The 23,517-nt window shown below is 40.4% G+C and overlaps 2 protein-coding genes across 3 annotated transcripts; both read left to right on the top strand.

The window, feature by feature from the left end:
* Positions 1-41: 41 nt before the first annotated feature.
* On the top strand, positions 42-8,220 carry LOC117253922 (AN1-type zinc finger protein 5). Its single transcript, XM_033621798.2, has 6 exons — positions 42-179; positions 1,358-1,557; positions 1,938-2,049; positions 4,627-4,754; positions 5,413-5,520; positions 6,388-8,220. Exons 2-6 carry the CDS (start codon positions 1,398-1,400, stop codon positions 6,534-6,536), a joined length of 657 nt encoding a protein of 218 aa, XP_033477689.1. The 5' UTR covers positions 42-179; positions 1,358-1,397; the 3' UTR covers positions 6,537-8,220.
* A 3,763-nt stretch (positions 8,221-11,983) lies between these two features.
* Positions 11,984-20,373, top strand: abhd17ab (abhydrolase domain containing 17A, depalmitoylase b). 2 transcript variants are annotated; one of them, XM_033622010.2, is made up of 6 exons: positions 11,984-12,277; positions 12,397-12,767; positions 13,817-14,187; positions 15,667-15,861; positions 16,612-16,791; positions 19,800-20,373. In XM_033622010.2, exons 3-6 carry the CDS (start codon positions 13,823-13,825, stop codon positions 20,023-20,025), a joined length of 966 nt encoding a protein of 321 aa, XP_033477901.1. In that variant the 5' UTR covers positions 11,984-12,277; positions 12,397-12,767; positions 13,817-13,822; the 3' UTR covers positions 20,026-20,373. The 2 variants fall into 2 exon arrangements, with proteins under 2 accessions (XP_033477901.1, XP_033477900.1); XM_033622009.2 differs by having other exon boundaries at positions 12,006-12,767.
* Positions 20,374-23,517: the final 3,144 nt, after the last annotated feature.

Genomic DNA, 23,517 nt, shown 5'->3' with positions numbered 1-23,517 from the left:
CTTTGCTATGTTGGCCCGACTGACTGAAGGCTGAATCGATGCTGAGGATGACGTCATGGTCGTTGTTTCGAATGTCGGGAGCTAGCGCTGGGTAGGAGGCCGCGCTCTCTGCTGGGGACACAACTTGTACAAATCTGAAGCCCAAGGTCGTCGACAGCCCCCGGTACCGTGAATATCAGGTACTGTCTTCATCCTAGACCGCTATGAGACACCCCCGCTGCGTGTAACCGATTTTAAAACCAGCTAGGACACTGTCGGGTAGCGCTCTGTTTTTGGGCTGGCTGATTATGCTAGCAGCTGAGCTAACGTTAGCCTGCTAACACTAGCGTTTATTCGATTTAAAACACGATTTGTTCACAGCCTGTCGCTAAGGACGCTGTACTTTTTGATTTTCTTGGTTTTCGTCACAGCAGAAGGCTACTGAGCGAGTTTTGTTCTTCTCCTTGTGCTGGTATCCAGTGTCAGACAGACAAAACATCCAGCGAGGCTGTTTGCTAATGTTACAGTGTTTGCTTTGAGCTATGCAAGCATAGGACGCCAGTTGTTTTCTGCTGCGGACAAACTCAAACTGGGGACAGTCAGCTGTAAGTTCTTTAGCCGGACTGTGGCAACGTAGCGTTAACGTTTGCTAGGTCATTGATTAATTTACAGGTTTCGTTTAAGTTTTCGGGGTGGTTTTGTGGAGGCATGTCGTTAGCTTTTGTTTCTTTTTTGTTAACTTTGTCCTGACCAAAACATCTTGCTGTGCGGCGGAAGAAAGCATCAACCGGCTGAGCTAGCTTGTGTTTTCGTAGACTGTGACTTTTCTTCTACAGCAGCACCTTTTTCTACCTTTTGTTTTAATGATGTGCACAGCTCTCCACTTAGTTTTTATGACTATAACATAGCCCACTACTTTCTAAACTCCTAGCGCATTGCCCTGATGCTGCAGGAGGGTCATTTCATTATTAAGGGATCATTTTATTTTGAATTTATTTGCTGCCATATTTGCCATTAATGTCTCAGGTTGATTTTGTCTTTTACATGAATTTGTAAATATTATTTAGACTCAATTATTAGTTAAGTGTGACAAAGTTCACCTCTGCTTTAGTGGCAGAAGTGGACTTTTTCACTCCATTATTGGTGTTGGACTTAATTTTGGTTAATGAAGGTGTGAAGCTGTTTGACAAACCTTCATTGCAGCTACAATTAGGAGGTCATCGCCCCCTTAGCTCCAAAGTAATCACATTTTCCCCCAACTCCACTCTCATGCTCCAGTGCCAGTCTCCAAACTCTTTTAGCTAATAATATGAATAGTCATGTCATCAAATAGGGACTGCTAATCATTTTTGACTAACTTCTGCAACCCCATTTTCAGGAATATCCTCTCCCATCCCCCTTACCCCCTCTGTCAGAGCATGGCTCAGGAGACCAATCAGACGCAGGTGCCAATGCTTTGCACTATGGGATGCGGTTTCTATGGTAACCCCCGCACCAACGGCATGTGCTCGGTCTGCTACAAGGAACACCTGCAGAGACAACAGGGAGGGGGGCGATCCAGCCCCCCGGGAGAGAAAGGTAGGAAGATGGGAGAGACATGACCTATTAAAAACCATGGGGGGAGCTGGATACGGGTCTGTTAGGTAGGAAAGGTAGGAACTTGGAACAGGGGTTCATTCAAAAACTGTTCAGTCATGGAGGGGGGGCGCTTGAATTTGCTAAAAGGGATTGGAGAACAGAGGTAGCAGTAGCTGCCTACACTGTGGCATCAGAAAGCAAGAGAGTGACATCTCCATCTGTTGTTTCACATTAATTCAAAACACATCTGATCATGTTAGACAAAAATGGGCAATAATGAGACACTTAGAAACTGGAAAATGGAAAGTCATCCATGTTCAGGGCCAAAGACAACAGGTACAGTGTTGTTCGTGCTATCAGGCTGTTCTGTCCCCACACAGCTGCTACATCACCAGCAGGATCGCCGGGGTCCGCTGGTGTGACCGTGGAAAGTGCGACCTCAGAGCCCAGTACAGAGGTGGCAGGGACCCCACCTGAGGAACAAACGACCAGGTATGTTCACTGACAGATGGGGAATGTGCTCTGCTCCATATTGTTCCAAAGAGTCCTCAAACAATAATCGTAAAACCGTGACAATTTAAATGTCATTCATCAAGTGAAATTATACACACAATATAAAATCAAGGCCATTGTGTCTGTCATTCTGTTACGCATTTGATTATATTGTTAAAAAGCCTGTTTGACTAAATAATGAGCGGATCGGTTCGTCACTAGCTCCAGCACATTGTGTTCTAATGTGTTCTCATTAGCCCCTTTTAAATAATACAAGTACAACAGCTTGCCTCCACAGAAATGAGGGATGGTGAGCTCCTATATGTATATTAATGTTTAACATTCAAAATACAATGTTCTGTGATGACAGACATCTTCAGCTCCATTTTACAGAGAAGCAGTAGGAGGGCTGTAATCTGACATGTTTATAGGCATTAGATTACCTGTCAGCCAAGGTGCAATGCAAGGTCAGAACTGACTGTGGTACTGCATATTTTAAAGCATTTATAGGAGGGCTGCACCCAACTCAGAATTATGGCCAGATTTGGCCATTAAATATGAATATTCAGCGATTGGGGTTGTTGTTTTTTTCCCCTGTAAAGTTTTAAAGTTTAAACAGGGCTCAGCGGGATGTTTAGTGTGACAGCCGCATACATGTAATAGAGTAAACAAGCTAACATCGCTAATGGCGCATCAGAAGTGTGCAACAAAATTTATTTGCGACACCAGATATCAAACAAAAGCCAGAGACCAAGTCATATTAGGTATCTGTAAATCCAAGCAAAAGAGAGAAGGTAGCCTCATGGTGCAAAGTTTCTCCTCCTCTGTGCTGCTGCATCAGATCCTCATCTGTCTGTACCAAAGAGTGGCATGAAAGTGAAAGTGCTTACTCAGCAGCAAAATCTGGGGACCAAAACGCCCCCAGAAGTACACAGCACAGCAGGGGTTTCTGACTGATGATTTGAATCTCCAACCTTCAAGGGCCAGCTCTAATTTATAGGTTGCATCAATTAGTTTGTGATGTCACTGTCACTTAGAGGCTTCTCTGGACTCATACTGTCTACGTTTCTTTGTGACTCAGTATCCCTGCTTTGCATTTTTGTTTAGTCTACTCTGCACACATTAACATTAAACCAACAGAGATCATGTGAGGTAGACAGTTTTTGTTTGTTTTTTTGTAAACAAAATTACATGTTCTTTGTCTTTAATATTAAACACATGATTCTTGTCTGCAAGCAAGTTTTGCTACACCTACATTTGCTTATGTAAAGTGACTGTTGTTACGTATTTATTTATTGTCAGGGGCAAGTTATTTGGTAGTACTAACCAGTGCTTTCTTTGTGTTGTTTGTTTTGCCATTTTCACAACGTCTGCTCATATTTTTAGAGGGTTTTAGGTATAAGCACATTTTTTTCTAATGATTAAAAAAGGTTGAATGAACCGTATCTTGGAGCTCTCTTGTTTAAAGTTGACACGGAAAGAAAGAGCTGAGGAGTAATGTTCTGTGTTTTAAAGACTTGCTCGAGGGCCTATTCTTAAAACTGCTGCATAATGTTGAATAATTGTTGCTGGCCTTGTGCGTTTTCTGTAATTAGGCATTTTGTAAGGGGCTCTTGTTTGGTTTGCTTTAGTTATGCCAATAAATAATTCTTAGTGAATTCTGAAATATATTATGTGGGTGAGAGAAGTATTTGAGGATGCTGATATCTAGGAGTTTTATGAGGCTGTTTTGATTTTTTAAAAAAGAAATGATTTTTATTTTGTTTGTGCAGGCCTTTGTTATAGATGTAATTATCATTTGATGGAAAGAATAGACTAGGATAGATCTTAGAAATCATCAGATAGACAATTAGAGGATTTATTATTTCAGCAGTAACTGTACTGTATCATAATATAAGACTCATGTCTACAATGCAGATTACTCACATTATAATGAACCCAGTTATCAGATAAGTTATTCCAGTGATGGGTTTATTCCTCCCAGACTGTTTATAGAGAAGTCCAAACAGTCATTGTTCCCAGTGTGATGAAATTTTGGAGTCATGATCTGTCTGCATAGTTTTATCATGGACAATTGTGGCGTGTACTCTACGTATGCGCTGTCCCGGTTTTTGCATCCCCTGCCTGTTTGTAGCTGCTTGTTTCTTGTCAAGTTGATTGTAAAAGCTCTTCAAAGGCATTTGACAAAGTAGTTAACAGGCAGCGTGCTGAAAGAGATCCAAGAAAGTTATAGTCAATTAGCAAACAAATTGCTGGGGCCATGTATGTAGCCAAATAAAACAAGGGGAAAAAAGATTGAAAATGGCAAGATTGCTTCTGTGGTGGGAAAAGCCTGCTGTATTGTTTGTATTGTGTTCAGTCTTTTTTCACATAGATGACTCATAAGTCATTCTGGATGGCAACAAGAGCATCTAGGTTGTCTGTGAAGTTAAGAAGGGAATCATTAAGGCTATGTACAGTCTTAATAAATTATACACCAGCCTTTTAGCCATACATTTATTACAAAATTAATATAATTTTAATTGGAACATAATGCTTGTATGGTCCAAAATGTATTCATTTGTGTTGTGTTTTCAGTCCCAGCTCCCCCAGCCCAGTAACTCAACAGATGACAGCTATGAGCATCTCCCAGGATTCGGGAGCTGTAGACTCTGATCGAGCGGAGGCTGAGGAGGGAGAAGAGGAGGGTACTTCCAACAGCTCAGGTAAACATCACAGAAACCAGTGGTCCTCTCCCAAATCAGTCCCCTACCCACCATCTACATAAAGTGAGTCACACTCACGGCTTTGGAGGGCTCTACTTATTAAGGGTATGAATAAACATGTAAATCGTGGGATGCACTTGCCAGTCTCTACCATGAACATCTTCAGAACAAAATACTCAGTATACTCTTTGGTGATGTTTTTAATTTTATCTGTACTCCATACTCTGTAATCTGTGTAATCCAGCCATGGAGTAAGAGTGTAAGGAAGTCTTTTTTTATCATGACTAAAATGATATTTGATGATGAATTAAAGATAAAACTTTGAGTTATGTGATGTTTCTTCATTTTCTAGCATCTGTGTTCTGCTAGTGGTTAATTAAGTTTCAAGTCAGCACCTGTGCAGAGGATGGTGGTGGAATAACAAATCAATATCTCTCAGTCATGCTACATTTCTAAATTTTTAATTCAGATTGACTCCTACTAGTAACCCTTTTTATTTTCATATCTTGTTGCATGTGTGATTTGGGTTGTTATTATTTAAGTATTTTACACCTTGATGTTTAATATGTGGTTATCCTAGTATAAAAGCATATATTTGAAAAAGTAATTAATTATTTTCTGACCATTGTGCTTGTTTGTGTGTTTTTTCTTCCATCAGAGCCTGTAGAGGAAGCAGCACAGGCTTTGTCTGATAGTGACCAAACTCCAGATAAAAACAAGAAAAAGAACCGCTGCTTTTCTTGCCGGAAGAAAGTGGGCCTTACTGGTAAGGAAGAAAACTTTGCACACACACATACATACTAAGAAGAGAGCTATTATTTACTGACATGGTTCGAATGGTTTCAAGAACCTGCTTTGCAAAAGGTTCCTGACAGAGTTTCAATTTCAGTAACCGACAAGGAGTTGGTAGTTTTTCTTAAATTGCACCTTCTGTATGTTACTGATACCTTATTGTACCCTCATATCTTTGCCTTATTGGTGCTAGGATGTCACAATAGCTAGATCATTTTTAAATTCATAGCACTGCCAGAAATCCCTGTGTGAACCTGAAGCAAGAATCAGCACATCCAAATGAAAATCTCGCATTCTGTCTATGCATCAACTTATTCTTTTATTTTGAAATGAGTCATAAACTAGTGCTTGAGTGCTTATTGAGATGAAATACCTGTAAGTCACTTATCCAAGATCGACTCCCAGTCCATGGTTTGTGTAATGTTGTTTCTCTCCACAACCAAGCCCTTGGTACAGAGAGCAACATACTGCAGGTTAGTGGTGCATTTCACAGTGTGCTGCTGGCCTCCACCTTTTTGCCAAACTGGATTACCTCAAAGTAGGCCTCAGTCGGCTTTTAATGTTGAATAGTAATATTTGTATTTTAGGCCCTGGACCGAATTCGCCTGTATGCATGTGAAAATTGGACTGAACACAGTCTGATAATTGTAGTCAAATTCTGGCTGAGTTGCAGTCCTTTATTCATGTCCCGTTTTTTTACTGTCTGTTTGAGAGGCATTTTTTCTGTACAGTATGTTAAGTACCAGTTTAAGAGCAAATATACTCAGACTGTGGTGTTGGGTCATTAAATGTGTAATGGTGTTTATAATAAAGCTTTTATGTTTGCTTCTCTTCACTGAAGGTTTTGACTGTCGCTGCGGCAACCTGTTCTGTGCCATTCATCGTTACTCTGACAAACACGACTGTCCCTACGATTACCGGAGCGCAGCTGCTGCCCGCATACGCAAGGAGAACCCGATCGTGGTGGCTGAGAAAATTCAGAAGTTATGAGGACTGAGTGCAAAAAAACAAAAGTCTCTCTGACTTTGTGAATTTGAACAATGGCGACTTGGATGAAAACACCTGATATCATGGCTTCATTTGTTCATGGTAGTGTAAGGCGGGCAGGGGTGGGGTGGTGAGGTTGTAGCCACTGTCCAGACGCTTCCCTTACTAGCATCTCCCTCTCTCTCCACTAGTGACTGCAGCTGAACCTGAGCGTTTTCTGTGCGTGTGAGTGTGTGTTTGTATGAGAGTGTGCACATTTGCTTGAGAGTCGGGGAGAGCGCCGTAGGGGCCTGGCGGACATTAGTGTTGCTGTGGGGAGGGGAGGCATTTGATTTTACCCCTTTTTGTTTCTCAACTTGGGGGATCGTGTGGGTTTATTTTTATACAATCCCTGTAAGGTAGTTGAAATGAGACAGGGGTAAGCTGTTGAGGAATGTGTCACAGCCTGGATCAAGACACAGAGGTCAATTAAGAAGGTCTAACAAGTTTTTAAGAAAAAAAAACCTAACTGGGAGATTTCATGTATCAGCAAGACCTTTTAAGGGCTTTGGAATATAATTTTTTTCTCCCAGACTGAAAATGATGTCAACTTCTTGTCAAATTGGCATTTTCTTTTCCTCCCACCTCCTCTTTTCTCTCTGGGTCACCATACATTGAACTCCCAAGTCTCAGCATTTTCCAGAAACGTTTCTCTTTGATATATTGACTTATCATACTGATATTGGGTGCATGTACAGTTGTTGGAGGGGGAAGGTCGGGGAGGGCAAGGGTAGGGGAAACTGAGAACCTTGACTTAACTGAGTGATTGAATTCTGTATTTTTCTTTTTTTTTTTTTTTTTTTTTTCTGTTTTAATGAGCGTATGACATCAAAAGATCTATATTAATATATTGTAGTTAGCTTGAATTGTGTGATTGCATTCTATTTATTTTTTATCGTTTGGTTGGTCTGTGCTGGAGGATTGGCAGCATGTGTCAGCAAATCATTAAGATTTGCCCTTAACCTTTGCGATTATATTTAAGTAATTCCATCTTGATTATATAACCATTGAATAAAAAATACACAAGCTCTGACATGATGGAGTAGAGTCCAGTTACGCAGTTACAATTACAGATGTGCAGTAAAACGTCCATAGTTTTGGATTTGGAAACAAAGCACAACAAAGTGTGTCAACTGCAGAGCACAAAATAATGTACCATACCTACTCAGTTTTGTTCAGCATCTGGGTCATTTGCAGTTTATATTTGATCTGTAAAGCATTCTCGTCGAAGAAATTGCCTTCTTGTTCGACCGTTCTGTTTTAGTGAGGCGGCGTGTTCTCCTTGAATGCCCTTTTCTGTTCTAATGGAGTCAGGGTGGAGCTCCGTGTTTCTCTAACCACCAGCAGACCACTGACACATGCTGAATGAAAACTGACCCAGGTCGCAGTGACTCTACACTTTGACACACCTTCTGCTCAGCTAGAGTAAAGATTGTCGCAATGCTACGGAGTTGCGCGCTGTGCTTTTACAATGTGCTCAGATTCAGACGAGTCCTTACTATGAAGACCGCCTCTAGCTAGCTTCTTCTAGGAAGATCAAACTTTACATGCATGTGTGCAGTCAAACATACGAGTTACTGTTTTGTAACCGGCTGCACAGTTTGAAACGAAGCTGGAATGTTTAAAAAGCCACACAGCAGTAGCACAATGCATGGCTGGAACCCTGAGGTTCAAGTTAACAGGACTCCACAGTTTCTTTTCCAAATGTAAATATCATATGGCTCCTATTCATATAGTATAATCTTAATGTAGATTTTTGCCAGGTAATAAATGCGGGGGACTAAGGTGAAGAGTAGTACTATGTGTATAAAAGTGCTTTTCATAAGTATCCAAAAAAGAGTGCCACAAATGGCACTGGTCTTTTTTCCCATCTTGTCCCCGTTTTTATTTCAAAGTTAAGTACCAACATCATCTGCCCATGTAATGTCCAAAGTATGTTCATAAACTGGCTCTACCACAAGTATTACCTTCAGGCCATGTGGCACCTACTCTACAATACTAGTCAGATCATTAACAAGTCCCTTAAGCTTTATTAACCTCGCTGAATTACACAGTAGCCCAGTCCATGCTTTTATCCTGTTACTGAAGTTTATTCATAGCATAGCGATAACACAGAAAGTTAAAAAGGCCCCTTGTGAGATGCAGAGGGGCATTCAAGGTTTTATCGTCTCATTATCAAAAGCTTCCCTTGTAAATGTTGCTCCATCTTGATCATTAAATATTTATGAAAGAGCTGTAGAAAAGTTACAAGGAATTTGCAGAGCTTGTATTTTCAAAATAAGCCAACGCCGAATGTATTGGACGGGAATGACTCTCCCTTGTATGCACAGAATATTGTGTTGGGCCTGGCTGAGTTTAATTCTGGCTCCTTTTGATTGGAAAATTGGCCTTCATTATAATTCCTGTTTAAGTCCTAGTGTGGGTGATGGACACGTTAATGGCTTTGTGACTCGGTGTGCCAACACCGAGACTATTTACCCAGGATAAGTTGGCCATCCAAAGCCCGTAACTGTGACTTAATTACCACTGGTGGAAACTTGAAATTCAGAGGGGGATTCTTGAATGACGATAAAGTACAAGGAGAATAATTGTCATATTCAGGGGGAAATTGTGGTTGAAGCAGCTCTGCTGTTTGATGTTCCCAAGGGTGTATCTTATATATTCAGAATATTCAAGCTTGCCTGCTGGGTTGATGACTATTACAAAATATTGTAACCTACAAAATGCTCTGTTTTCATTTACAGATTGAAAGTTCTATCAAAGAGAAGCTTCTTTGCTTGATTGTTCAGCTATGTAAAATGTTAGGATTTTGCAATTTACACTTGTTTTTCTATTGACTGCTCATATCAACCCCCACCCTCTATTTTCTTAATAAACATGGGCAGTTTGAATGTAAACCACCATAATTCACATAATCAGCTCCAGTGTCATTTATCAAACTACTTGGCCCTGATATTGACTATATTTTGGGTGGAGGCCCACTTTTCTTTCATGTGATATGGGACGGTTGGATCACTCATTGTTTTGACTGTTTGTGACGAAGGCACCAGCAAATAGGGCAACCATACCTAAGTAATCTAGATATTATCAGTACATATACATTTTCTTCCTTCTGTTCTGTTGCTTCGATAGAGTTTTGATGTCTTCAATCCTGTCTTTAGCACAACCTTTCATAATGTCTTCATCGTGCAAGGGTTTTGATTGAGAATAATGATGAACCTGTCAGTTGAAGAGGAGTCTGGTTGAATTTCAGTTTCACTGCAGAAGTAAAGACAAATGACGATGACTTGATTCATTCTGTCTTTTCAAGATGAGCTTGAGGGACATCAAATGAAATCTACAATGTTCACAGAGCTGTAGTTCTTGTCCCTTGGCACTCCAGTCCCCCAGAAACACCACCAGATATCTTTTTATTTAGTTTTTCTTTAAAGATTTAGGATTGTATGATGTGTAAGTAAGTATAAAACAATAAATTCACAAAGTTTATTTTAAATTACACTTGTCTTTTGTATTTATTTGTTTTAATGTTGTAAAGGTTTTCTGTAAAATGAACTGATTTATTCTCATTACAGTTCTGTAATAATTTAGTGGTGTATAGTTACAGGCATTCGTGACTTCTTTGCTGCTCCAGTACATTGCACATGCTGTGGCCCCACTGCTTTGTACATGTACATTGTTTTCAAATACAAAGCAAAACACTATAGGCGCAAATGGTACCATCACAATAGCAACTAATGTTCAGCTGTGCTTGCTGTAAGAGGGGTTGCCACGAGGGGCACTTAACTGTACAGAATCTAGCACTTATTCTGCTTTAAACATACAACAGAACTAGGTCACTATGATTTCTCAACATTACAAGATCAGGAAAACAACAGAGGAATTTGCCCAGTGGCATATCTTTTAACCCAAAACATGCCAATAATCAATCCTCACATTTCACCACACAAGACCTGGGAAGTGATTACATGTGGTGTGCAAGTGTGGGGGAAAATAAAACAATGCATCCATTGATGGTGACCTTTGGAAACTCATCAAGCAGGAATCATTGTAACAGAAACAGGTGCTTTACACCTCTGTATACCCATGGTCCACCCACTGTCCATGGGTTTGTGTCCCAGTGTTGTTGAATTTCTAAATGCTGTGAGAGCATCACAAATTAAATTTGTAACTGGGTCGAGGCAGACATTTCAGAGATGTCTAAAAAATCTGCATGAATAAAACACACTATGACAGGATCTGGAAAGATGATAAGGTGCAGCAACTAATATTTTGACATAAAGTACATCTTCGTCTTATCAGAGTTAAGTACAGTCTGCCTCCTTTCTGTCTGCTTAGGCACCGTTTGAGCTTTGAGCCGGCGATGTGTGGAACGAAAAGCAGCAGCAGTCCCCCCTCACCCACACACACACACACACCCATAAAAATGCATTCAGTCAGTAGAGCTTGATCGAATGTAATAATTTGTTGAAAAAGATAATTAACACAATGCACACACAGGCTTCTGACCCTAATGTCATACATTATAAAAGAGGCCCCACTCAGGGGTTTTGTAGTGCAGTGGTGATGCACTGTATAGTACCTTATGGGAGGTTTACAGGGGGGTTACAGTGCAAAATATGCCATTATCAGCAGCCAGTAGGGGCTGATTTACCCAATTTTTGGGCAGGAGGCCTCAACATTGTCCTGGTTTGTCTCTCCTGATGGTCTGCCTCTGACTAAACCCATCTGCATGGCTGGATTCTGCAAGAGAAAGTGACAAGAAATGTCTGTTGTAATTTGGGTGACCCAACCCTTTAACCTGAAAAGAGGTCTCATCTGCCAGAATAACTGAAAAACACCTGTGTGTGTGGATGTGCAGGACCTGTAACAAGGTGGTCTATTATTTCTATAGGCCATGGGTGGGGTGCAGAGTAAATGCGTTGAAAGGCTGACATTTGCAGTTCTCTGTAATAGGCGGTAAAAGGTTGTTCTTGTGCCAACAAAGCTTCTTGCTCGGTAACTCTCAGGGAAACTCCTCCGTGTGTGTGTGTGTGACAGTGTGTGTGCGTGTGTGGGTGTTTTGGATGGGTGAGGGGCCAGTCATGCATTCCCGTCGAGTATTACTTTATCACAGTTGCCCACGGACACATACATAATGACACATCCTGTTCGTTTTTAAAAACTATAGTAAATTAATTATAATAAGCTTCCTCCAACTTTAATTATTCTATTCCCCAATATTAAGTAATGCTGGTGATGACTCATAAGCATTCCAGTCACAATAGATAATGCGCTATTATTTTTTTTTCTTCAAAATTGAAAATGAACAATTAAGTTCAAATATGTCATCTTTTACAACGTCGTCATCTCCTCTGATAACAAGTTTCCCTTAATTGTCCAATGGAAACTCGTGACGTCACATCCTGTCAGCTGTCGCTTCCGGATGCGGTGAAACGGGCAGAGAAGAAGGAAAACACCGCACGTACATGGATTAATTTAAATGACAAGACGCCATCCATAAATTCAGCGGAGGACGACGGCATCGTCCAGAATGGATTCGTGGAGACAAACACACACGTAGGAAAACCGCGAAGTGACGGTGTTTCAGGTTGGATGTCCGCGAATGAGCGTTTTGTTTTCACTGACTAGCCGTGTTTGTGTCTTCTTGCTAGCTTAAGCCAGCGTAGCGTTAGCTGGTACGCGCAGACAAACAGCTTCTCCCTCCGGTAAAATACCACTTGTCGCTGTTCTTGATATATCACTCATACACACAGGAGGAAGCCCTGCTGTGTGTGTTTGATTGTAATTTAAGAAACGTTCATAATTTGTTTCGGTCACTTTGCAGGTCAAGGCTGCATTGAAACGTCCTTACTGTCAAAACAAGTACAAAGTTGTCGTCCCAAAATATCCAGGGCACGTTTGGGAAACCACACACTGTATCTGGAGTGACTCGTCAGCATCGCAACAAGTGGACACAATGGATGTGATCTGGACTTTAGTCTTCACAGAAACAACACAGCAGATACTTTGTAAATAACACTTTCCTGTCAGCCGGCAGGCTCCACTACTATTTCCTCCATCCGCTGACAGGGCACTTTACAAACAGTATCCTGTGTTTGAATTTGACTGAAGTGGAGGAAGACTTCCTTGTTTTATCTTAGTGTCTATACAGCTTGTTTTGGACTTAAGCTTAGCATAAGCTCTTCAGCTCAACAGGTAGGTCTACTGATGATGTCCTATAATGTATGTTTGGAGTGCTGCATGTAATAATTATGTTCATAATTGGCTTATATTTTAATTATTAACTCACAAATATGATTAAGTAATGAGTTATGATCAGTATGATTCACCAGAGCCTCACCTAAAACCATAAACTTGTTTCTACACAGCTTATTTTGGACTCAAATTTAGATTAAGCTCCTCAGCTCAACAGGTAGGTCTAATTTAGTTGTATGTTTGGAGTGCTACATGCAATAATTGTCCTCATAATTAGCTTATATTTTGATTATTAGCTCAAAAACATGTTAAAGTAATGAGTTATGATCATTATGGTTTATCGGAGCCTCCTATAAAGCCATAAAACCTGCCTATTTAGCTTAAACAGCATCCCCAAACTACTCACTTTTATAGCTGAAACAGTTGATTAGTTTATAGACAGAAAAGAACAATAACTATTTTGATAATCTATCACAGGTTTAAGTCACTTTTCCAAGCAAAAATTCAAAACATTCATTGGGTTAAGCCTTTTAATTGTGACTGTTTGTTTGTTTGCCGCTTATCTTTGCCTGATGTGACAGTTAAACAACAATAGTTTAAAAGCTGAATCTTAGATTGTTTTTCGAACACAAAAGCAATCTTAACAGGCACATATTTCACAATATTAATTAATTAATAATGAAAATAAAATGCAGATTTATCAAAAAAAAAGAAAGAAATGGTGAGTTGCGGCATTATTCAGTTCATATTGGCAAGAAAAAGGAGACACTCCCCACATGTGTGAATGTTTAACGAGCAAATATTACCAGATAAATCCTGTAAGTGATTAATAGATTATCAAGATAAAGCCAAAGTACGTGACATGTTTTGTATCTAATGGCTTGTAATCTTTAGATGTTATAAACTAGCTGTTGTCGAGGCATTGTCATCATGATCGTTGCCACTCTTTGACTGAATGCCATTACACTGTAATAAGTATCTGATTGTGTTAACAGTGGGATGATGTGGACTCATTAGCACAGTGATCCTCTTGTCTTCCTCCTGCACAGTGAAGGATGAATGGCCTCTCTCTCAGCGAGCTCTGCTGCCTGTTCTGCTGCCCACCGTGCCCCAGCCGCATCGCAGCCAAGCTCGCCTTCCTGCCCCCTGAGCCCACGTATACCTTTCTTCCAGACCCAGAGGCAGGCCCTGTTGCACCAGGGGCAACAGGGACATCCAGTCTGCGGGCACGGAGCGGTGCGTCGGTTGCTGGAAGCGGAGGAGCCGGGGCTGTGGAGGGGAGATGGAAGCTCCACCTGACGGAGCGAGCAGAGTTCCAGTACTCGCAGAGAGAGCTGGACACGACAGAGGTTTTCCTCACTCGATCCAGCCGAGGGAACAGAGTCGGCTGCATGTACATTCGCTGTGTTCCCAATGCCAGGTAGGTCATTTGAAAGGTTTACCTACCTTTTGAGTCAGTGTGGTAACAGTTCTAACTGACTGATTGTTTGTGTTGTAGAGTCCACAACTTTCTTGACCTTACTTACTGATATTTTAAAGGTGTGTCACTTCCTCAGAAGTGTTTCCACACCCTCCTTACTTGTCAGTCCTTTTCCCCTCACATCCAGGTCTGCTTCCTTTACTTGTTTCCCTGTTGACTCAGCTGACTTAAAGATTGTCTCTTCCTGCTATTTCATGGATCACTGCCATTTACTTAAACATTTCTTCTAGTCTCCAAAACCACTCTATTTTCCATTCTCATTTGCTCTGTTGGTTTGTAGGAACTTGAATGTTCAGTTTCACCCAGGCTTGGCAATTCCGCTTTATGATAATGATCATAAAAAAGTGTCACGCTCAGTTTTAAGATACCACTTTTCAGTGAGTCACAGACTCAACATTTTCAGCTATCTGGCTTTCTTTCCCATAGCTTTGCGTCACTGAATTTATTGGCAGTGATTGGTTTTATGAGAAGTGATCATATCATTTCGCAGCAGAAGTTTTATTTTATGTGCAGAGATGTAAAAGTATTTATCAGTTTTATGCCCATCCTGCTGTATTGTGTGCAGCTGCTGATTAATTTACCAAATCAATTAAAAAGACATGGACAGGCTTGTGTTACAGTCTGTGTGTCTTGTATTAATGTCTATCTAGTATTACACAAGAATGAATCCAAACTAGACCTGATATGGCAGAGTCATTGTTATGCCACATTCTGAGTGGAAAGGCCTCGAGCGAAGCCACGGGCCATATGGGTTCATAAACAAAACCACGAGGGAGGATTTCAAAACAAGTCAGTGTGTAGAAAAAGTATCAGATTTCTCACAAGAGCGCAACATGCATTCATGAATAAAAGGCAAGGGCTAGAATACCAAGCTTTTATAGTGGATACCCTGCTTCTCAGGTTGTGCAAAATGTCTAGAAGTAAGAGTCACTTGACAAGAGCAGTAAACCAATCCTCCATCATGCAGCACTTTTAGACAAAGACGCGTTGGCTTGGAGTCCAAGTGACCTTGCTGTGTTTATCCTAACAACAGGTTGCTTATGGTTTGATTCAGTGTAGAGTTACCGGGTTGGAGTTGTGGAGAGCTGTGATCAACTGGATTGTGTTGTGTCGGTTTTAATGTTACTGTTAATCCTTCATCTGATTTTTTCTGCCTCAAGTGAAGTCCCGTAGAATTTCAAGTGTCTGTACAGTGTCTTGTTTTATTTACCAGTGATGTGTTCAAGTCATCTGGCTCCTGTAAAAAGGACCACTTTTTAAAAAAAATATACATATAAAGGGTTTTCTCAGGGAACAATAACAGCCACACTATAACTGATAATTCCCTATAGTCTGCTGTATTTCCAGCTATAACTTAAGTACTTGTCAGGGACTGTTGGCCCGTCCACTATCCTGTCTTTTGTATGTGTATCCTTTCAGATTTACAGTGCTGTTCTCCCACGGTAACGCAGTCGACCTTGGCCAGATGAGCAGTTTCTACATCGGCCTCGGCACTCGCATCAACTGCAACATCTTCTCCTACGACTACTCAGGCTACGGTGTCAGCACCGGCAAGCCCTCTGAGAAAAACCTCTACGCAGACATAGACGCTGCCTGGCACGCCCTTCGCACACGGTATGTTATGATATAATTGGCCCACATGTGTCCTTCAAGGGATGATTAATTATATATACATTTTCAGTTTGTTTCAGTTAGGAGCAAATTAATCTACGGCTGCTGTGCATAGCATCAAAAACAAGCAGAAAGGTGTGAAAAATGGCGATGGGCAGAAGAGGTTAGATTAGAGATAAAGATGTGAAGCAGGGGTGAATCAAGGTGGCAGAGGTTGTGATTAGGACAGAGCTGGGATGAAGGGAGTAGAGCCGAGTGTGGACAGATGCCGTGGGAATAAAAAAGAATGAGATGAATGGATGAAGGGTGGGAAGGCTGGGGGGGTGAGATGTCTCTCAAGGACGATGTGAAGTGATAAAGTGTCTCATTAGCGAAAGCGGAGCTGCCTTAATGTGGCTGTAGCCCCAGGAAGGCATGACACCGCCGAGCATTGACTAAGGGTTGATTGAGGTGAATTTACATTTGGGTGTAGCTGTCACTTCTCTCTATGACATTTTAGCATATTTATTCAGAATATTCTGACTCACTGGCGTGTCCTCAGTACTCTATTTCTAAAGTTAAACCAACTGCTATGAAATTATTTTTCTTCTTCTAGTAGCAATCCTAGAATAATCAATGAAAAATACAATACATGGTCTACATATTTCTGTTTTGTGCTTCTGCTACTGCCACCGCTGTACACGTTATGTTACATGTCACAACTTCCATTAACCTGCATTATAATGATTTCTATGAATCTTTGGTTTGAACCAGGTATGGCATCAGCCCGGAGAATATTATCCTGTATGGACAGAGCATTGGTACAGTGCCCACTGTAGACCTGGCGTCACGGTATGAGTGTGCTGCCGTCGTTCTCCACTCGCCTCTAACATCAGGCATGAGAGTGGCCTTTCCCGACACAAAGAAAACATATTGCTTCGACGCTTTCCCCAAGTAAGTCTCTGCTGAATGTTTGTATCCTTTCTTGCTTCTTTTCAACAGTCTCTTTGTCGGCCTTGAATATCAAATGTTTGACACTCAAATTAAAATTACATTAGTAACATTTTTGCTTTTTAGTGCACAGTATGATTAAGTTGACACGTTTGATTATATGGCATTAAATATGTAATTGGCTGTATGGATAAAATGTTTGTCAGAGAAATCTATGGACAACAGCACAGTCTTTATACTCCCCCTCGGTCTCCCTCTCTGTCTCATAAAATCCTTAAATAAGGTGTTCATGTAAACATGATACACACACATAGATAACACAACTATTTTTCTGTCAGTTGGCATTTCCACATAATTACAGATCTGCCAGTAGAAAAGCATAATTGCCACTTAGACTTGTGAAAATGTGTCTTATCCAAGACAAACATCTGCTCCGACAGAACAGCTACTGTGCTTCGGGGTTGCATTTTAGTGCTGTAATTTCAGTTATAGTGTTTTCCTCAGTGAGTGTGTGGATATCTTTTTCATTTTATTTTCATAGATGTGACTGGGTGTTCAAAATATTTCTGAAGAGAACTTGTCATCTTGCAGGAGTGATCTCATTGTGCAGCGACTAAAACCTCTTTCACTCTAGTCTCAAAGTGACGTTGCTTGAGTGAAACTTAGTTTATCTTTAACTTTTAATGACAGTGTAGGACTTGCAGGCTATTACACTCAGGTAATAAAGTCTTAGCTAATGTCTTTTGAATATGATTGACAGTAAATGGCAGCTTGTGGTGCTTATTTGTGCAATGATCTTTAAAAACAGGAACATTTTGGTATGAATAAGCAATTAAATTAAAGTCCTTTAACCCTAAGTAGGTGGATGTGAAATCAGTACTTTTTGGTGCTGTACTTGTCAGTTGTTCTTTGATCGCTTCATGCTCAGTTACAACCTTCTCTGAAGAGATTTGGTGCCCCACATTTGTGTGCGATTTGTAATGTGGGTGTTCACTGTAATGTGTTGTTACTGTGTTTTTATTTTTAAATCTTGGCCACTGAACAAATTCCCTTGGCGGGACAGTAACAGCACCGAGTAATGCTATCATTAGTGAGGCTCTATCCCTTCTGTTCTTCTTGTCAGTTTAGTTTTAGTGGCTGAGTGTGACGAAGGTCAATAGCAGCCAACGCCAGCCTTAACGCAGAGTCTAGTCCCAGATGGCACAAGTGAGTGAGGAGGAGCAGAGGTGGAAGGAAACCAGGGGATGCCTTGCTGTGTGTGTAGTGAGCTGAGAAAGCCTCCAGTGTTTCGCTTGTTGTTCAAACTCAGAGTGGGCAGCTGGCATCCCTCCTTCCTCCATGCATCTGTGGCTGTATCTTTCTCTGCTGTTTTCTATGTGAAAATATATCTATATTTTATGGGATGACTTGAATATAACTTTAAGATTTGACCATTGTGTGCTTATTATGTTGCAGAAGTACCGTAAAACTTCAGTTAAAAGCCCAGTCCCTTTTACCAGCCCAGTGTGGCGACACATTTTGACAAATCTGGCTGCCAAGAAGTTCATGTTTTTTATAGAAATTCTTCGGATAATAACAGGTTGTTGGTGACCTCAATTTATGTGTCCATTCCTCAGATCAAAAGAATCAGAAGAGTTTTATATAGAAATTAATCCAAGTTGTGAGTATTGTTTTAAGGGGATAAAGTGGTGTTGTGTCGGTGTGCCGGGTGCCGTAATCCTCAAGTTCCATAACTCACTTTCTCTCTAATGCCCTGTCTGATCGGAGCTGGATCAAATGAATGATTCATAATTGATATATTTACTGAAGCCTCATTTTTATGCAAGTTATATTCATATTGGTTTAAATAAACAATTTGATTGTATTTCCCATCTTTGCTGAGCAACAGTTTTGTTTGAAAGTAATTAAATACCTGTCCCATATAGACGCCTGTCCCAAATATAGGACTGTTTATTTCTAAGCAAATAATAGCCCGGGCTATTAATTGAAGTTTTACGGTAGCTATCTGTAATGTATTTATTGCTTTGGCAATAACTACATTAATTTCTATCGATTAACTCTAGAAATCCCAAGACTCATGTTTTTCTTCTGTACTGCCCAGAAGGGTGAGAACTGGGTCCAAGATTCTAGACTGCCACCAAATTGCATATCAGTCTTATCTTCCGCCTTATGTTGACCACACAGCTCGCTCGCTGATCAAAGCACCATCTCCAATCTCTTGACCCACCTGTGGCACCGCAGCCATCAGTGTTGATAGGCTATCATTCACAACATGTAATCAGTCAGATAGTGTTGTGGGTTGGACATTGAGCAACATTAAAGTGATTACTACAGCAGACAGAGAGAGGCGGCTGCATCAGAGACAAAGAAGCACATTTGTCAGTGAGTTTAGTTTATCAGCCATCGAGGAAGAAATGCTGATTTAAATAACAATAATAATAATAATGAAAAAGGGTGAAACCAAATTATGTGCAAGTGAGAAAGCTGGTTGCACCAGTGCTACCAGTGTAAAATTTATTCTGGCGCCCTGAGGTCAGCACTGCTGTAACCTTGTATGAGAATGTGCACAAAGTATCTGCATCCAGGCAATAAGATATTTTGCAGGCAGGACTTCTACACATTGCACCGTACTGCAAAAGAGAAATGATAACACTAAAATATCACCTTTGTTTCAAAGCAATAAATGTATTTTATAGCCTATAAAAATGTACTGTAGCAGTCCAGGCAAAAATAAAGCTTCACCGATCCATTAAGATGTTTAATTTATAACACATTTTACTGACTTTTTTTAGACCAGCACACTGACCCACTACAATGTCACCTTTTTAACGACATGATCTACAGAGCGAGTGGTTTATGAGTCCAACTGTAGATCATTATTAACTGACCTGTGCAGTCTGCTTTCAGATCTTTTTATAGGGGTGGGGAACTAATATGGTAGTGAGTAAATCATCAATTTCTTTAAAATCTCACTTATTTTCTTTTCTCATTGCCCCCTTGTCCTCCTGTAGCATTGAGAAGGTGTCCAAAATCACGTCCCCAGTGCTCATCATCCACGGGACAGAGGACGAGGTCATTGACTTCTCCCACGGCCTGGCTCTGTTCGAGCGCTGCCCCAAGGCTGTGGAGCCTCTTTGGGTGGAGGGAGCGGGGCACAACGACATTGAGTTGTACAGCCAGTATCTGGAGCGCCTGCGCCGCTTCATAGGACAGGAGCTGGCAGTACAGCACGCCTGACCGTCACCACCAGGATCCTCATCAATGTTGTCATTACCATTTTTCTGTGTCCAAGAGTCATCCAAACCATCCCTCAACGTCTGGGGGTGTCGTGCGTCACAAACTGAAGTGCTTCCTTTCCAGGGCACAGGATGTCTTTAATGGACCACGGTTTGATGCATCTTGGAGAAAAGTAACATGTTCATAAGCATCAGAACGGCGTGAGTGTGAAAGACTTTGTCACAACCTGCGTTCTAGACTGTTGTTTTTGTAGCCGTTCACTTTAAGAGTACAGCTGCTGTGTGATGCGTGGCAGCAGGTATATTCCTATACTGTGCAATAACATGGACAGTGTCCACAGGAAAGAAACTTTAAATAATGAAAAGAGATTTAACAGAATAACAAACTGATAACTAATCATGTAGATCCAGTACGTTGTGGTCCACATGGAGAATTCCCAGCAATTTTCCAGCCTACTCATAGAGTTTGTGTGTAACTTTCATTTTTGCTGTTGACCTAAATGAAATGGATGATGGTGAAGCACGGGAAACACTAAGAACACACTGTTAAAAGTGCTTGTGACTTGTGTTGGGGAATATTATGTTTTTTAATCACCTTCTAGAATAGCAAACAGATTTGTAACAGAGTTCCCTGTACAGTCTAATGCAATCCATTTTAAAGGGACAGTTCACCCCAAAATCAAAACTACATATTTTTCCTTTTACCCGTAGTGCTGTTTTCAGTCCAGATTATATTGGTGTGAGCTGCAGTGTTGGAGATATAGCGCCATCGAGTTCCATTATATTCAAGAGAAGGCAGACATCTCTACCGCTGATGTCTCCAACACCCTGCAGCTCACACCAAAACTATCTAGACTGATAAATAGCGCTACATGTAAGAAGGAAAATATGTATTTTTGATTTGAGGATCAACTAACTATATTGTCGTTTCCCCGGGTTTGACTGCATTATACTGAACAGTGTTTCTAATATCCTAAAGCTTCATGTGTGTACTTGATACACACATGCACAGAGATGAATTTTGCGTCTTTGATTTTGTTTTTCACTGTACTGAACATTTTGCTCAGGTAACCCTCTTTTAGACATTAGGGTGGGTGTGTTCCACATTTGTTTGTTTTTTTGTTTGATATGCAGCCGGCTAAATCTCCTCAGATCCTTTGAGCAAAGATTTGTAGAATCGTGCTCATTGAGTGTGTGCGATCTGTTGTTATCCTTAATTTAAAATAACAAAGCAAACTATGATCCCAAAACGGAGGTACAGACCAAACTGTGAGTTTGGGGAGCCGTTATTTCTTTCTATGATTTCTTCAGTCCTCTCTGCACGACATCTGTATCCCAGTGACGGAGAGGGACTGGCTGTGTTTAAGAAGTTCAAGAGGCCTCAGAAAAAAGAAAAAAAAATACCTCCAGCTCCTTCATTTAGTGGAATGTCTGAGAGTCTGCTCGTCCTGTCTACTTTGTTTTAGTCTTAGTTCATCTTGTTTATGTCTCACACCAGTAGGTCACAGCTGTCAGCGAAGTTCCTGTTTCCCCTCAGTGTCTGGAACAGAGAAGCAACACTAAAATTAAACAGGCCTCAGTTTTCTACCTCCAGCCTGTTTTCATCTCCTTAATGCTGTCTGGCAGCCATCTTGCTCTTATGCACACCATCTTGAGAAGGAAATGAAAATTTCACTTTGAAATCACGTATTTTATGAAAAGTGCAAGTTGATTTTCTCATTTTAATGGCTGATGACTAAAACTCATTTCCACTTTTACACAGAAAAGCACAGGAACAGATGTATTTTCACAATAAAATGCAGCACTATAGTTCTTTATATGTCGTAAAGCATTAACAAAATTAGCCAAGAGCACACTAAGAAGCTCTTCTGAGGGACTTATTATTAGGAATCTGACAGGTCACCTATGTGGGCACATTTATTGTCCAACATGATGACAGTGCTACTCCGCTCTTCTGTGCGACAGGTGAAACATAGAGAGCAAACAGACTGCGTCCTCTCTGGATTACAGCCTCTACAAGAACTGCCTATAACATCTGTCTGTATGTCTACACATACACTTAATAGTTAAATATTTGTACTTATTTTAGGTGTAACATCTTGTTAACACTATTAATTTTACACAGAATTCAGTATAAGAGTGGTACAGTAACTTTTCTAGCTGTCGGTGTGACTTTTGTAACAATTGAAAACTGTCTCAAACATGTTGTGTGTGTTCTTTCTGCGCTGATTATAAAGGGAAGTATCACTAATCAATACACAATGAATTGTCCCTTGTTGCTGCAGAGGCCGTCTTGTCACAATATAAGAGTAACTGGTTCAAGATTATATTATCTGGCTGTCCTGTTCAAGGCATTTTATGTTGACTCATGAGGTAAATCACAACCCTTTCCTTTTTACTGCCTACTTCGGATTCACTGCACTCCATCATGACAAAATCCCTTCGTTCTCTAAGTAATGGTCTGTTTTACAAGCAGACATGAGGCGCAGTCTGAAGTATTCATCTTAAAGGTAGAACACTCGCCAAGCCACAGAAGTCTGAAGCCAAAATTAGAATCTATGAAAGTTTTAAATCTATGGCTAAAAGTTTTGTGTGAGTTTATCTGAGTTGATTCACATGAACCTCAGACATCGAGTGCTGCACCTTTGAACTTCTTAGTTGAAAGCAGAGATTACAACTGTTGTCGCTTTTGAAGAGATGTCAGGATTTTCAGGTTTTCTTGTGTATGTATGAACCAAAGTGTAACTTTCTTTAGGGCTTTACCCAGTGTACCTGCTGCTTCTGTTGGTATCTTTGTAACCAAAGGCAAACATTTTCTTTTATTAGCTTTTTATTTATCTGTGTGGTTGGTCTGATCTTTTTTCCACTGTACAGTACATTTGGATACAAATTTAATGTGACCATTTGTCAGATTGCTAAATGACTATGTTTTATCATATCATCATATTTAGTTTCAAATAGGCAGCATCAGAGTTTGAACAGAATAAATTACCAAATTTAATTGTTAGCTTTTTTCCAGGCTGTTTGTAACTTATAATTTGTGGAGGAGTACAACTAAGCAATACAGCAAAGCTGTGAGTTTGGATATTTGCTTTTTTTTAAGGAGTGTGGGGGGATTAAAGGACAATGATGAAGCTTCAAACAGACAAATGAAAAGCTTTTGGCTGAAAAGAAAACTGTCTTTTATTCAAATGTTTGGATTTCTGGTGGAAGTCATTTGGGTATAATTTTTGTCATCGCACATTGTCATCCATTGTTTATTATTGTACTGACTCATTTTTAGTTTTTGAAGATTTTGTCTTTTTTTTCTTCCAAGAACTGAAGAGAATAAGAAGTTAATAAAACATAATCAGAAACTGATAATTAACACGAGTCCTTGGCTCTTTTAAAATGATAAATATTTCCTCCAGCCAGGTGTCGTTTTCCAGTAAAGATGGGCTCTTAGCTGCGAGAGAACTGCCTTTTCTTCAGACATCAGCATTAACGTGTGGCT

This window comes from Epinephelus lanceolatus, chromosome 6 (assembly GCF_041903045.1).
Source record: "Epinephelus lanceolatus isolate andai-2023 chromosome 6, ASM4190304v1, whole genome shotgun sequence".
NCBI classification, from domain to species: Eukaryota; Metazoa; Chordata; class Actinopteri; order Perciformes; family Serranidae; genus Epinephelus; species Epinephelus lanceolatus.
This window is presented reverse-complemented; position numbering and strand designations above follow the sequence as displayed.